This window comes from Ailuropoda melanoleuca, chromosome 7 (genome assembly GCF_002007445.2).
Source record: "Ailuropoda melanoleuca isolate Jingjing chromosome 7, ASM200744v2, whole genome shotgun sequence".
NCBI classification, from domain to species: Eukaryota; Metazoa; Chordata; class Mammalia; order Carnivora; family Ursidae; genus Ailuropoda; species Ailuropoda melanoleuca.
The window spans coordinates 34,448,854-34,463,516 of NC_048224.1; the positions used below are offsets into that span (position 1 = coordinate 34,448,854).

At 37.3% G+C, this 14,663-nt stretch overlaps 1 protein-coding gene across 4 annotated transcripts in view; it reads left to right on the forward strand.

Annotated features, from left to right (window-relative positions):
• FKTN (fukutin) overlaps positions 1-14,663 on the forward strand; it is an 87,902-nt gene that overhangs the window by 51,052 nt on the left and 22,187 nt on the right. For 3 of the 4 annotated variants that reach the window (XM_034664223.1, XM_034664224.1, XM_034664226.1), the window contains one exon: positions 8,822-8,919. In XM_034664223.1, the coding sequence (XP_034520114.1) occupies positions 8,822-8,919 (98 nt within the window). Of the gene's footprint in view, positions 1-8,821; positions 8,920-9,215; positions 14,397-14,663 lie in introns of those variants that run through there. The other variant, XM_034664225.1, reaches the window with a different exon arrangement.

Consider the following 14,663-nt stretch of genomic DNA (forward strand, 5'->3'; position numbering starts at 1 on the left):
GCCCGGTGATGTGTATTAAAGAGGGCACGTATTGCATGGAGCGCTGGGTGTTATATGCAAACAATGAATCATGGAACACTACATCAAAAACTAATGAAGTACTGCATGGTGACTAACATAATAAAAAAAAAAAAAAGAGAAATACTATTAAAATTGAGAGGAAGCAAGCACAGCTGAGTCTAATTGGTTGTTGATGAACTATAGATTTAATTTTTTTAAGTTATACAGTAGAAATAAAAATATCCTGGGGCTTTGTTTCTGGCATTAAAGAAGAGTTTTGTGCATGCTTTAAATGGATAGTTTTTGATATGGTCATTATGCAGGTGCATTCAGGTGTTATATGACAACAGCTACCTATACAAGCTTTAATTTGTCTACTCGTTGATGATATAAATTTGTTCTTGTTTCTTCTGTGGTACAGATAATCAGTAGTTCTGTCCTATGGAGATTGCACAGCAGAGTTTAAAAGTCGGTAGGATAGATGGAATCACTCAATTTACACTGGAAGTCAGTGGGAAAATGAGGTTCAGTGGGTAGAATTTTATTTTATAAAACATATATGTGCTGTGTATGTTGCTTATACATTAGAAGTTTGGGATGGGAGTGGAATATGGGATCAATAAAGATCTCAGAGATTATATTCTAGTTTAGGCTCTGAAAAGCATATTAGCCATTCCACTATTACCCTTTTTGCTTCTGTGTTATCTGGTGGAATTGTGAGGGGCTTAGTGGAAGAGATAATTTAAAAAATGCTGGTCAGCATGCTATATACTTGGTTCTCAAGAATAGATTGCAATTCTTAGAAAATTGGGCAAAATTGATGGTGAGGACTTAATAACTTAATGTGCACAGTAATTCCTCACTTTGCCACATTCCCTTTGGTCTAACACAAATCGCTGATGAATATGTCTAGAAGACATAGCTGATCCACATCACTAATTATCAGGGAAATGCAAATCAAAATCACAATGAGATCCCACCTTAGGCCTGTCAGAATTCAAAAGCATAAGAAATAACAAGTATTTGCAAGGATCTGGAGAAAAAGGAACCTTCATACACTGTTGGTGGGAATGTAAATTGGTTCAACTACTGTGGAAAACAGTACGGAGATTCCTCAAAAAATTAAAAATAGAAATATCCCATCCAGTAATTCCACTATTGGGTACTTACACAAAGAAAACAAAAACACTAGTTTGAAAGATATATGCACCCCTGTTTATTTACGATATTATTTACAATAGCATTATTTACGATAGCCAAGATATGGAAGCAGACTAAGGGTCCATCAATAGACAAATGCCTAAAGGAGGTGTAAAGTGTACACATACACACACACACACACACACACACACACAGTAGAATACAACACAGCTGTGAAAACGGATGAGCTCTTGCCATTTGAGAAAACATAGATGGACCTAGAGAGTATTATACTAAGTGAAATAAGTCAGACTTAGAAGGACAAATACCATACGATTTCTTACATAAGTGAAATCTAAAACAAACTAAACTAAATGAATGAACAAGCAGAAAGCAGAATTAGACCTATAATACAGAGAACAAACTGATGGTTGCCAGAGAAGAAGAGAATAGGGAGTTGGGCAAAATGGGTGAAGGGGAGTGGGACATGTAGGCTTCCGGTTAAGTAATGAATAAGTCATGGGAATAAAAGGCACAGCATAAGGAATATGGTCAGTAGTACTGTAATAACAGTGTATTGGGACAGATGGCAGCTACACTTGTGATGAACATAGCATAATGTACAATCTTGTCTAATCACTGTGCTGTACACATGAAACTTACGTAACATTGTGTGTCACCTATACTCAAATATAGTGTATATATATATATATATATATATACACATCAACAAGGAAAATAAAACATAAAAGATAGAGCTGAGCTAAAAGAGAATGGAGTGAATAATGAAAAAGCAGTATTTAAACAAAATTCCCAAATTAAAGACAGATGAGTAGGATAAATAGTAAATCTACATCTAGATACTTCTTAAGGAAACTGTAATGTCAAAAACAAAATTTTGAGGCACCTATGTAGCTCAGTCAGTTAAGCATCTGCCTTCAGCTCAGGTCATGATCCCAGGGTCCTGGGACCCGCGTCAGCCCCCTGCTCAGGGGGGAACCTGCTTCTCCCTCTCCTCCACTTGTGCTCTCTCTCACTGATTGTGCTCTCTCTATCTCTCTCTCTCTCAAATAAGTAAATACAATCTTTAAAAAAAAAAATTTTTTTTTTGCAGGCTACCAGACAAAAGAGATTGTTTACAAAGGAGCAGCAAATATACCTCTTTAACAATAGAGGCCAGAAGATAATGGGGGTTATAGCATCTTTCAAAAACTGAGGAAAAATATCTAAGTTATGTGCAGTTAAAACTAGCATTTAAGAGGGAGGTCAAGATAAAAACATTTACGCATATAAAAAGACTAAGAAAGAAAGTTCACGTCTCAGAGATCCACACTTGAAAATCTATTAAAGGACACAGAAGGAAGACATGATAAATATGAAATAATGGTGAACACAAAAATGGGTAAAATATGTCAGTAAATTTGTGAGCCATTGTCTGTAAAAACTAAAATGACAATGTGTTAAAAAGAGAAAAGTCAAAAAAGGAAAACTCTTGATGATAATAAGTTGAGGAGGAGGTGATTTGTCAGTGTTGAAGGAGTGAAGTATATTTAAGTTCTGTGTGGTAGGAAGAGGGTCGAGATTCTGCATACATTCAGTTTTTATTAGAAACTCTTACACTGAAGTATGTAGGTTAAAAAATAGACAGTAGCTATTACAAACAGTAACTACTACTAGATAGAAATATTTAAAGCTTCCAAATAGGGGTGCCTGGCTGATTCATTCGGTAGGGTGTGCAACTCTTGATTTTGGGTTGTAAGTTCAAGCCCCACGTTGGGTGTAGAAATTATTTTATTCAAAAAAAATAATAAAATCGTTTAAAAAATAACTTCCAAATAAGCAGAACAGAAGAGAATTTATTAATCTTTATCAAATGAAATTAGGAAAGGTGGGACAAAGAAAAGGTATGGCAAGCTGAAAACATGTAAAGATAATCATAACAGCATAGTAATATCACTTACTGTGTATGTGCTAGATACTATTCTAAGTACTTTATTTATTCATTATGCTAACATCTCTCCAATGTACTGTTAGTACCCTCATTTTATAAATGAAATGAGGAAGTTAAGGCACAAAGAGATTGACCGATGTTTTATAACTGGTAAGAAGTGGAGCCAGGGTTTGAGCCCAGGCAGTCTGGCTCTAGAATTCAAAATGTGTCTAAATATAAAATTAATTACAGGAAATATTAACAGATTAAGTTAACCCATATAAAGATGAAGATTAAAATGGGATAAGTAAAACAAAACATAGCTATATAATGCTTGGCAAGAGGCACACCTAAAGCAAAATCATACAGAAAGGTTGAAAATTATAGGGATGGAAAAAGATATCCCCCCAACATTATTAACTAAAGAAAACTCTGCTATAATATTAGTATCAGACAAAGTAGAATTTTAGGGGGAAAATTTTAAAGGATTGAAAGACCCACTACATAATTTTACAAAGAAATAGTCCACCAAGAAATATTGTATGATTTTAATAGCATGGTCTTTAGGGGCACTTGGGTGGCTCATTTGGTTAAGTGTCTGACTCTTGATTTTGGCTCACATCATGATCTCGGGGTCGTGAGATGGAGCCTCATGTGGGGCTCCATGCTCAGTGTGGAGTCTGCTTGAGATTCTCTCTCTCCCTCTGCCTCTCTGTTTGCTAACTCTCTCAAAATAAATAAATAAAATCTTAAAAAAATATGTGGTCTTTAAGTATGTAAACCAGAAGCTGATGAAATTCTAATGAATATTTAACATGTCCACAATTATGGTGGGGAGATTCTGAAATACTTTTATTTAAAAAGCTGCTGATTCAGGCAAAGAAGAAATCAGTAAAAGTATTGAAAATATGAACAAAATCAACAAGCTTGATTTATTGGATATATATAAAGGTCTTTACCCAACAAATGCTGAATATACTTTCTTATCTACTGTATGTAGAACATTTATAAAAGTTGATCATGTACTGTATCATAAAGGCAATCTTAATATCCTTCAAAGCATTAATAAAAATCTTCCTGTGTGTGTATGTATGTATGAGAGAGAGAGAGAGAGGGAGGGAGGGAGATTCTCTACATTAACAGATTAAAGGGAGAAAACCTACATGATTATTTCAATAGATGGCATTGTATGACCACAGTGGAATCAAATTATAAACGATTAAAGACATCTTTAAAATGTATGGAAACTTTAAAATGCCCTTCTTAATAACTAATGACTTAAAAAGGAAATAATAGTGGGAATTATAAAATTTGGGGGGCTCAAAGATAAGGTACTACATACTCAAAACTTGTAGGATGCAGTTAAAAGGAGAGAGGTAAACTTGTAGCCTTGAAAACACTTAAGTATGAAAAAGTAGATTAAAAAAACTAAGCATTTAATTGAAGAAAGTAAAAGAATAATACAGTCAGCCAAAGCAAAGAAAGAAAATCAAAAGTAAAAAATTAATTAAATAAAAAACAGTATCAAAGATCAACAAATCCTAATGCTGGTTCTTAAAAAAAAATTAAAAACTAGTGAGCAGATATCTAACAAGATTGAGCAAGAAAAAACAAAGAGTAAAATTAAAGACAGTATTCACTGCTGAAGCCGAAAAGCTTTAGAGTTTATGCTCTTAATTATGTTACACTGACTTTCAAAAGAAAATGCTAGGGACAGCTTTAAATCATTAAATTTGATAATTAGGTATAATGTGAAAATGATAAAAATTTTCTGGGAAGAAATAAATGTCAAAATTAATTCAAGAAGATCTAGATAACCCAATATTATGAAAGAAATTGAATTAATAATCAAATTCTCCTTTCCCTTTTTTTTCCCCTACCAAAAGAAAGTTCACAAGAAGGTTTTACCATGCCTTCACAGGAATAGATTATTCCCCATGTCATATCTCCTATGTCAGAAAATTTAAAAAGAAAAAAAAATGCTTTAAGCAACTCATTATACGAGACTGACAGCAAAACTGGATTTGGACAGTGCCAAAAAAATTCTAAAGGGTAAATACGGTATTGTCGAACACGGATGAGACTATCTTAAGCACAATGAATCAAATTTGGTAGTATTTGTGTATTAGTGTAATTTTCAACATTAAAGTATTAAAAGATTAAAGGGGAAAGCTCCTCCATTATTATTTCAATAGATGACATTAAAAACTTTTGATAAATTTCATAATTAACCTAAAATGGGGAGAAGGCCTTTTAGCAAGCTTGGAATAAAAGGGGTCTGGAATTTCTTTAATTTGATAAAGGGAACATTCTCAAAACCTAGAGTGGGCAGTCATATTTCATGATCAACTTTAGAAGCCTTTCCATCAAAATCAGAAAAAAAAAAATTATGTGCTCTCCCTGCTTCTATTGAGCAGAATGCTAGAGGGCTTCGGCAGTGGAAAAACACAAGAAAAAAAAATTAAGAATTAAAAGCAGAGACAAAATTGGTAATGAGAATAAACCATTTGTGTTGTTTTCCGGGATATTCTTATTTAAAACATGGCTCTGCTGTTCCAGCCCCAGAGTTTAATGCAACTTATGCTTAAAAAGGTCAGATTCAGTTGTAATTGATGGTGTCTCTGTCTCTCACTTAGCCTAGCTAACTAGTAATAATAAAAGCAGTGTTTTCCATTTAGCAATTGTTTATAGGTTGTATAATTAAACTGATGAGATTACTTTATCCAACCACCGGTAAGTAGTTTTACAGATTATAAGCAGGTTTGGAGGGAAAAAAATGAAATAGTCTACTCCAACTCTTTTTTTTTTTTTAAACTCCAACTAACTCTTAATTCTAATTATTCTTTCATGTGAAGATAAAATGAAGTAAACGTGCTATGAAATAGAAAATGTGAATGGAAGAATTTTTGTGTGTGGAAAGATCCCTTGAGTTTACAAGGGTTGCCTTAGTCTGAATTTAAATCTGTTCACATTTTGGATCCTGTCCCAGAACTCTAAAGTACACACTGCTTAGCCAAACTTAACCTTAGCTCTACAAGCTAAGGTAATGTTGCAGACCCATAGTCGTTGTTTACTGGTAACCTGGACAGAGTACATGGCATGTGGTGCTCTGTTTCACGCCGCCCCCTCTCTGCCTCTCCTCCATCCCATTTTACAATCAGCTTTCACATTTTATGGTTTATCTTTCCTCTTCTCCTAGGAAGCTGGAATATTCTTTTTGCTGATTGAATTGAAAATTATTGAGTGGAAAGAAAAGCACAACGATTTAGGGATGTTTCCCTTTAGGAACAAAAATGAACCTTTGAGTTAAATTGTCTTTGAGTTATTTTTCACATTGTTTATGTATTTTTACTGTTTTGGTTTTGTTCATTTGAACATTTCATTGTTTAAAACATAGCTTTTGTAAAATTTGTAGTGTTTTCATCCACCCTAACTGTCCTGGACCTGTGATTTTTCTTTCTTTCACTTTTTTGGATAGACTGGAGAGGCTAATATTTAAGAGAGGAGTTTCCTGGCCTGTGTTATGAGATAGGCCATAATTTCTGCCTCATTTCAACTAGAGTATGTCAACTTGATAGGGTGGGACAGGTGGACATTCTGCTGACCAGCATCTGATAGGGCAGCGTGGAGGCCCGTGATGGATGGCTGTGTCTGATGACAAAATAAGCAATTCCGTGAATATGAGTGTGCAGAATAAAACTGGGACCAGCAGATGGTGGAGCTATGCTGTATCTTATTTCTTCCTCAGCTATGAGATTTGCTGTGGCCGTCTTTTCACAGAAGCCAGCTGGGTTTGTCTATTAACTGCCAGCACCCATTGGCTTGGGTAGAAGGGACTTGTTGCTTTCTTTAGAATTTGTTCAGCCTCTCATTTTCGTGTATGGCTTTATGTTCATCTGGTGGTAAAACATGATATTTAAAGGCAGAATGTATGAGAACTGACCTTTCCTTGGAGAACATCCCAGCTAGATCCCATTTCCACAATATGATTATGCTTTGACATCTGGCTTTTTCCTGTTTCTTTTTTCTTTAGTCCTCTGATATTTTAAATTTCTGTGATCTCTGCTATTGTCACTTCAAATCTCATTACTGAAAGTTCTTTTCATGTTGTGAAGAGAAGAAACCTTTCTCAGAAAACACCAACACAGAATATAGGGCTGTAATATAAACTTAAATGTAACGAACTGGCTCGTTTTAGCTTTCCTTTTAATATGTTGAATTTAATTTACTGATCTAGAGTACCGTTAAGAAACATGTTTTGGTTTAATTTCTTAAACTTACCTGCTAGTTAAAATAGTTCCTCTATAGATAGAGTAAAATTCATTATAACTAACGTTGCCTGAGCTGGTGTAGAGTTCTTTAGCATTTGAGATGAAAGAAAGGCCGAAACTACAGGTAGGTTCATGTGAGGGACAGAAGCCTGGCAATGCATCTTGGAGTCATGCTTGCTGTCTATCCTTGGGAAGTCCAGGTTATGAAAGAAAAGAAGATTCACCTCACACATATGTTGCTTATTTTAGTGTTCTATAGTTAGAGTCTTTCAGTAGCAGTTTGAATTTGATGGGGATTTAATGATGTGTGAACTGTTAAAAATAAGAGAATAAGTTTGTGGCTGAGAACAGAGATTTAAAAAGGGCAGGTGGTAAAATAAAAGGCAGAGCAGGAAGAATGTGGTCTGTATAGCTGTGTTTAAGGGAAGTTTTGTTGAAGTACAGGACATCCAGGCATTAGACCTCTATTCCTGCATCTGAGGAGGGGGCGGGGGTGTGAAGCTTTACTCAAAAAGCCATCTTAGTGCATCCTACCATGCGCACATATCATGGGAAATTTTCACTACAGTAGGAGTTAGGAAAGAAGTTTGAAAAATACCCTGGCTGACCCTGGGAGTTTCTTCTTTAGCTATCTAAGCTCAGTAGGTTATCAAAAGCCATCTAGGAGCACACTGAACCCCAGGACACAGGAATTAGTAAGACCTGTCCCAAAGGCACACGCATGTATGATGTTGTTGTTGGAGAATGTCCTGTGTCCAGAGTTGATTCAGGTTTTCTGGTCGACTAGAAGAGTTTGTTTCCTTTCTCGCTGCTACATGTGCCTCCCTCTGTGTAGGAAGGATTGCGAGTATCGGAAATGTAGTAAAAAAAGAATATATACATATGAATGAATATATATATATTTATTCACTGGTTTACCTGAGATGTTTAAGGAATGGCCACAGCCAAATCCTAGTCCTTCCCTAAGGTTTTCTGAGCTCTATCATTTTCCTCCACTTTTGGGGCACTTTTTGCTTTGACTTCATTCTCAGACAGGCTCTCCCTGCTAATAGATAACAAAGAGGCTCAGCTTCCATCCCACCTGCTTAGAAACCTAAAAAAAAAAGAATGCCTCTTCTGGAAATTCCAAAGCTGACTTTTATTTACCTAATTTGTGTATATTCCTATTCCTGATCCAATCACTGTAATGTACTGGTTAAGCCTGGGTCTTTTTTACCCATATCTGGGTCCTGGGGGTGGGTCAGCCCCTCCTGAACCATAGGGACAAGAGTAGGGGAGGGAAACGGGGATGCTGGTAACGTTAGAAGAGGAAGGGGATGCTTGACAGTCAGAAACAATAAAATGTCCACTATATCTGTCCCCAAAGCTATTTAGTGGGAGAGGACTTTCCTTCAGCCCAGAGTGCACTAGCAGCTGGGTTCTTTAGATCAAACTTGTACTGTCAAGCCTAACCCCTCCCCCATTGCCTCTGTTGCCACAGATACCTGTTTCCCAAGTTTACACTGTGCTGGACCGAGTTTGTAGACATGAAGATTCATGTGCCCTGTGAAACTATTGAATACATTGAAGCCAACTATGGTAAGACCTGGAAGATTCCTGTGAAGACATGGGACTGGAAGCGCTCTCCCCCCAATGTGCAGCCCAATGGAATCTGGCCTATTTCTGAGTGGGATGAGGTTATCCAGTTATACTGAGACAGTAAGCTGAAATGGTAGACTTCCCCTTTTGAAACAAAGGTGGATAACTATTTAAAAAGATAAATCTCTATTTGTCAAATGTAAAGAGGGGCCAAAGATATGTCAAGTGTGAAGATGGAGAAAGAGTCCTAACCTCTGAGCCATCTGATTTAATTCTCTCATTTTACTTTTATTAAGGAGTCCCCCTGCGCCAGGTACAGTGCTAGTTTAGAGTGGAGAAGCAGAGTTGAGTGACACACATGGCTGTCTCGTTCCCTTCCCTTTGGTAAGCACCTCAATTTTCCTTTGAGGGAAACACCCTTATCTTTGAAGCTCCTATAAAATGTGATGTTCTTTCAAAATGTTAGATAATGGTTGGACTGGGTGATAGGTTTATTGGGCAAAGCTAAGGAAGGATATACCAGTAAAAAAGAATAGCCCGTTCCTGTAATCAGCAGTTAAGCTTGTATGTCAGTGCTGCTTTTAAGGTTGCTGAGTCAGAGTTAACACATTTAAGTGATCAGACTTTAGATGGCATCAAGAAGAGATGCCAGCAGATTCATTTTACAAGCAACCCCATGTGAAAATGATTTAGAGTACAGGGCATCGTTCTGTAAGAGAATGAGAGCTTCTTTCTAGCTTTGTCAAAGATATGCAAATTTCCGTGCATTTTTCTATTTTTGTATTTGAAGTGAAAAGGAAGCTTGTGCTTGTGTGATGCTTTAATTTCCAGCCATTGTGAGAATATTTTCACTGACCTCTGTAGCACCTGTTAACAAATCATTCAAGCGAGATCATGCTACCAGACACGATTTTGAAAGGGTTGTGATTTCACAAAACTACTTTCCTTGTTTCATTCCCAACCATCCGTTAGGTAAAAATTTGAGCTATTCATGGACTTTAATATTTCCTGAATTTTTAATCCTTGCACTCCCAATTTTAATGTTAACACTAAAATATTAATAGAAATACCTCTAATTTTTCTAAGTGTACTCTTCTGTGTATTCATTCATCAATTACAGCTTCTTACCTTTCTTTTATGGCCTATAAACCAATTTAAATGCTATGTAAGACTACCTGCCCCTCTCCTGTATACCATATCACATCTCCAAAATGAAGATGAATGACAAATCTGATGCTTTCTGCGTCCTCCCACCCCAGATCATGGTGTTTGTAAAGTTTGTGTCCATTCTCATTGTTCTACCTAGAGTTTCTATCTGTTGCATATTGATGGGATGAGAATGCAGACTTCCCTGCTTTATCAAGTACCACCAATTTAAGAACCCTTTAGTTTTCTTCCCCTCCTCCCCCCAGATATGTTTTTGAGTGGCCTGGGATGGCCCTGTCTCCCTCATCTCTTCATGAGTCACTTTAATGATATATTCCAAGTGAGAAGTAAAGGTAGGCACAATAAACACTGCTATCTTTTTCTTTGCCCGGGAAAGGAAGCCAAGTCTTACATTTTATCCAGGCTACTTACGACAACTTTCTTGACAAAATCCTAGACTTTCGTCTAAAACCAGAGAATCACAGGAGTGTCAGAAATGGAAACCAGAGGGTCTGAGGGAATAGGCTGATTGAGTTTTCCTAAAACAAAGTTGGGGGAAGTCACCAGCAACCACCCCACTCTCTATTTTCAAAATACCAAAAACTTTTTTTTGTTAAATGATAACGACTGATCTTCCTCTCTTAGGATGAGCTTTCAGTGTGTACTCATTGGATCTTTTCATAACTAACATAATGAGGTTCTCAGGGACTCTTACAGATTAACAGTAAACTTGTCCCCAAATGACAGGCCATGTAATCAGATTCTCTTTGCTGGAAAATCAGCCCATAGAAATCATACCTGAATTCTAAATAGCTGAACCTAATTTCATTTTTCACGGTTGAAAAAATATCAAGATAATAATAGTGTTCCCGGGCAAAATCTGCTCTGCTTAGTGAGGACCATTTGCTTGTGCTCAGCATCTAGACGTGTATATAAAAGTGCATACGTATTTCTGCCCATTTCAAATTGGGGCTTCCACTGTTTGCCAGGGGGTCCTACCCACCTCTATTTAGGTTATTTTCTTTTATCTACCCCTGGAGTCCAAGGTCTTGAAGAATCCAAAATCTAAGATGTCGTGGCCCCATTGACAGAGATTCTGTATCCTTCCCTCCGCAGCCCACTGGCAGCTAAAATACCTTTCTTGACTACCTTCTGGTTTCACAGGCTTCTGCTCTTGCTTGGTTCCGACCCTAACTTGAGGGAATGAAAGCTTTTCCCCAGACTCTGAAGGCCTGCTTGCTTCTGATACAGATCCAGCCATACTTCATTCTGTGCTTCTTGGCAGTTCTTAACTGTGCTCAGTGTCCAGTGCATCTCCCCTCAAACCTCATCAGATCACTTTTCTTTCTTCACCTGAGTATTCCAACAATAATTCTCCTAGTATGGCTACTTTCAGGTCCACTTTGTCTGGTTTACAGGAGAAAACCTCTTATATTACTTGGAAGTTAGGCACCCATGGATATCTCCAGACAGATCCTGAGAGGCAAGACCGATAACCTCTCACTTTACAACCAGGGGGCCACACGGTCCTTCACTAAGCAGAGGGCACTTGGCCTTCTTCCCTCTGCTGCAGCCACTGACATCTGGCCCCTGGGATAAAACTATAGTACAACTGCAGTTCCTAAAATCAAGCATCCCTAAGAAGCTGGGCAGTGGGATAGCTGGTTTCTTTGATTCCCTAGCTACAAACCCTGAAATACGACCACTAAATGGCAGAATGTCTACCACCATCCTCCCCAAACAAGTTCACTCAAGTGAAAATCATCTTGCTCTTGAGTCTTAAAAGCTATAGGGGTCACATTCATTCTGTCCCTCTTATTTTATAGCTAAATCAATAAGCAATAGCAGTAATTTGAGAAACACCTGAAGCTAAAACTCAAGAGTGCCATGACTTTTGGCCTAGTTCCTATGTCATTGCGTCACAGCATCGCATCTTTAACTCTGCTTGAGGTGCTTGACAGAGAAGTCATCCTGAACCTTCAGGAGTCAGTTTCAGGGTGTTTCTGCCATTCCCTGCTTAGTATCTTTCTGCTCTGATTGAAAGTCTGAGGTGATAAAGAAATCAAGAAGGAGTATTTCTTTCTTGTCCAAAATACTTAGGCTATCTTCATACCCTTATCCACAAAATGCCGTATCTCCAAAAGGTGAAATAGTTCATGTTTGGAGACATCAGCCTTTGATCATGATACTCTTAACCTCCGGGAGTACCTGATTCTCTTAAGCTCAAGAGGTATCCCATTGCTTCTTCACCCCTTCCACTTCTCCCAGGAAACAATTAGCTAAGCACTCATTTCTGAAAAATCTTTCCTCCTTCCCTTATTGATACTCTCTGATAGATGCAAGTAGTTGGGAATAAGTTGTACTCATTCCTTTTCTTCTTTGTGACCGCAAACCATTGTATCTAGTCTTAACATGGCTCCAAACTTCAGATGGCACATAGGACAGCAAGGTGTTACATTAAAGAGAACGGTTTATAGATTGGGGACCAGAGCTGCATCTGGGAGACACACCTGGAATGAATTCCCACACTCCAGCCTAATACCTCACCCAGTATCACAAGCCTAAGGCTGCAAATGTTTCTAAGTCTCCCCTAAGTTTCACCTTTTAGAAAATGAACAATTCTTTCATCTTTAACATTATAAATCCCCATGGAAAAATTTCTTCAAACACTAGTCAGAGAAAGTGCCACATTCCCAACTTCTAATATATAATTATCATGGAAAAACTCCAGTTCCTGGCCAGACGAAAGGATATCTTTAAAGAAATGTCCCAGCAGCAATTTCTCTTTCCTCCTCTTCTTCCTCTCTCATTAAGACCTGGGCTATGTCACCTCTGACTTTTCACTTGGGGGGAATCAGCATGTTGGTATAAAAAGATCACAAATTTCTGAATTAGACCTGAGTTTGCATCCCAGGTTCATCATGTGGGGTTTGTGGTAGAGGACCTCTCAGCCTCAACTTCCATGTGAGTGAATTAGGGAAATGTGTACTTCCCAGGGTTTTTAGTTAGGGTAAAATGGAACATAACTGCTTAGCATCAGGCCCAGGATTAAGTAAATACTCAAGAAATATTCCATTTCCTACTTCCAAGCCCCTTTTCTAATTATTCTTCAAATGGGATTAAAATAACTATGATTCAGTACACAAACCTTGTTCAGGAGGTTGGGTGACTGAATTTGCTTAGGGGAAAAGTTGTTTCATTGTATCAAGGCATTAAAGGACAAATTGTATGGTTCATGAATTCAGAGACACTACTGAATTGGCTCTTTCTCTAAATAGAATTAGTATTTTCATTTTATTTGGCAAGCCGTTGTCTCATAAGGTCTCCTTATATGATCCCTAATGTTACATAGTTCCTTGGTCCCTCCCTAGATTTGGTACTTGTTCTGCCCTGGACTTCTTCAATATTCTAGCTTTTTCTAGAGGTAAACCATCATCTCCTTGTTAGTAATTCTCTATCCAGCCAAAATCAGATGTAAGTCATGATTTCCAGAGGGGAAGAACTTGGAATACTTAGTTTCATGTAACTATCTGTGCTGATGAATGTTTATATCCATGTTTTAGTAAAGGAGAATTGAAAATACTCATTTCCACCCTCCTCCATCAAATTTGTGGTTTTGTCTCAATTAGGCAAGAATCTACAGGGTATGTTTTAAGCTATTTTAAGTTTCTCTGCACAAACTAAAATCTAATTATAGTTTGTAAGTCAAACAGACCAATTCAGTAGCGATACCTTTTCACAGGACCAGTAGGCAGGTCTACATTTTTCTAATGAGAAATCTGTACTTCTGTATTCTCAGAACTTCTAGGTTAGAATGCCCCTTTGGCCATCTCCCAACCCAACCCAATGTAGAGATGATGTAGGAACCCATTAGCCAACCAAGCTGCTGTACACTTACAAGCAGCTCTCACAGTGGGGTTGAAAAGGATTACGAGGAGAATTAGAAGTACTGTCTTTTGTTTTATAAAACAACGTACTGTCTCATGCACCATTAAAAAACAATTACAAGATTTTGTAGTTTTTTGATGACTCATTCAGAGCATGGGTTTGTTAAATGAAAATAATATATAGCTATTTGTGTGCCCCTTGTACTTCATAACCAGAAAAAGATGTATGTGAATTTTTTAAACAAAATGATATTTTAAACATGGGTAAATTTCAATGTATGCTTACCAGTTGACTATTTGGTTTTATCTTCGGGTAGAGGGAGTTTGTGGTACTACTGAAAATACCTTTAATATTATTATTTTGATCAGAATTTATAATATATAATCAGGTTAGGATGACGAATAAAATTTTTTTAATCACTTGAGATGTTTTGTGTTTATTCTTGAAGTTTTCAGTAGATATTACAGCCACTAGTATTTGTAAGCAATCTGGTAAAATAGTAAATCTTGCCACCAGTACAGTATTTCTAAAATTAAGGTAAAATGAAGTCGTATGGGTGGGCCCTAATCAGATATGACTGGGTCCTTATAAGAAGAGATTTAAGAATACAGACAGGCATAGAGGGAAGACTACATGAAGATTAGGGAGAAGGTGGCCATCTACAAGTCAAGGAGAAAGGCCCTCAGAAGAAACCAGCCCTACCAACACCC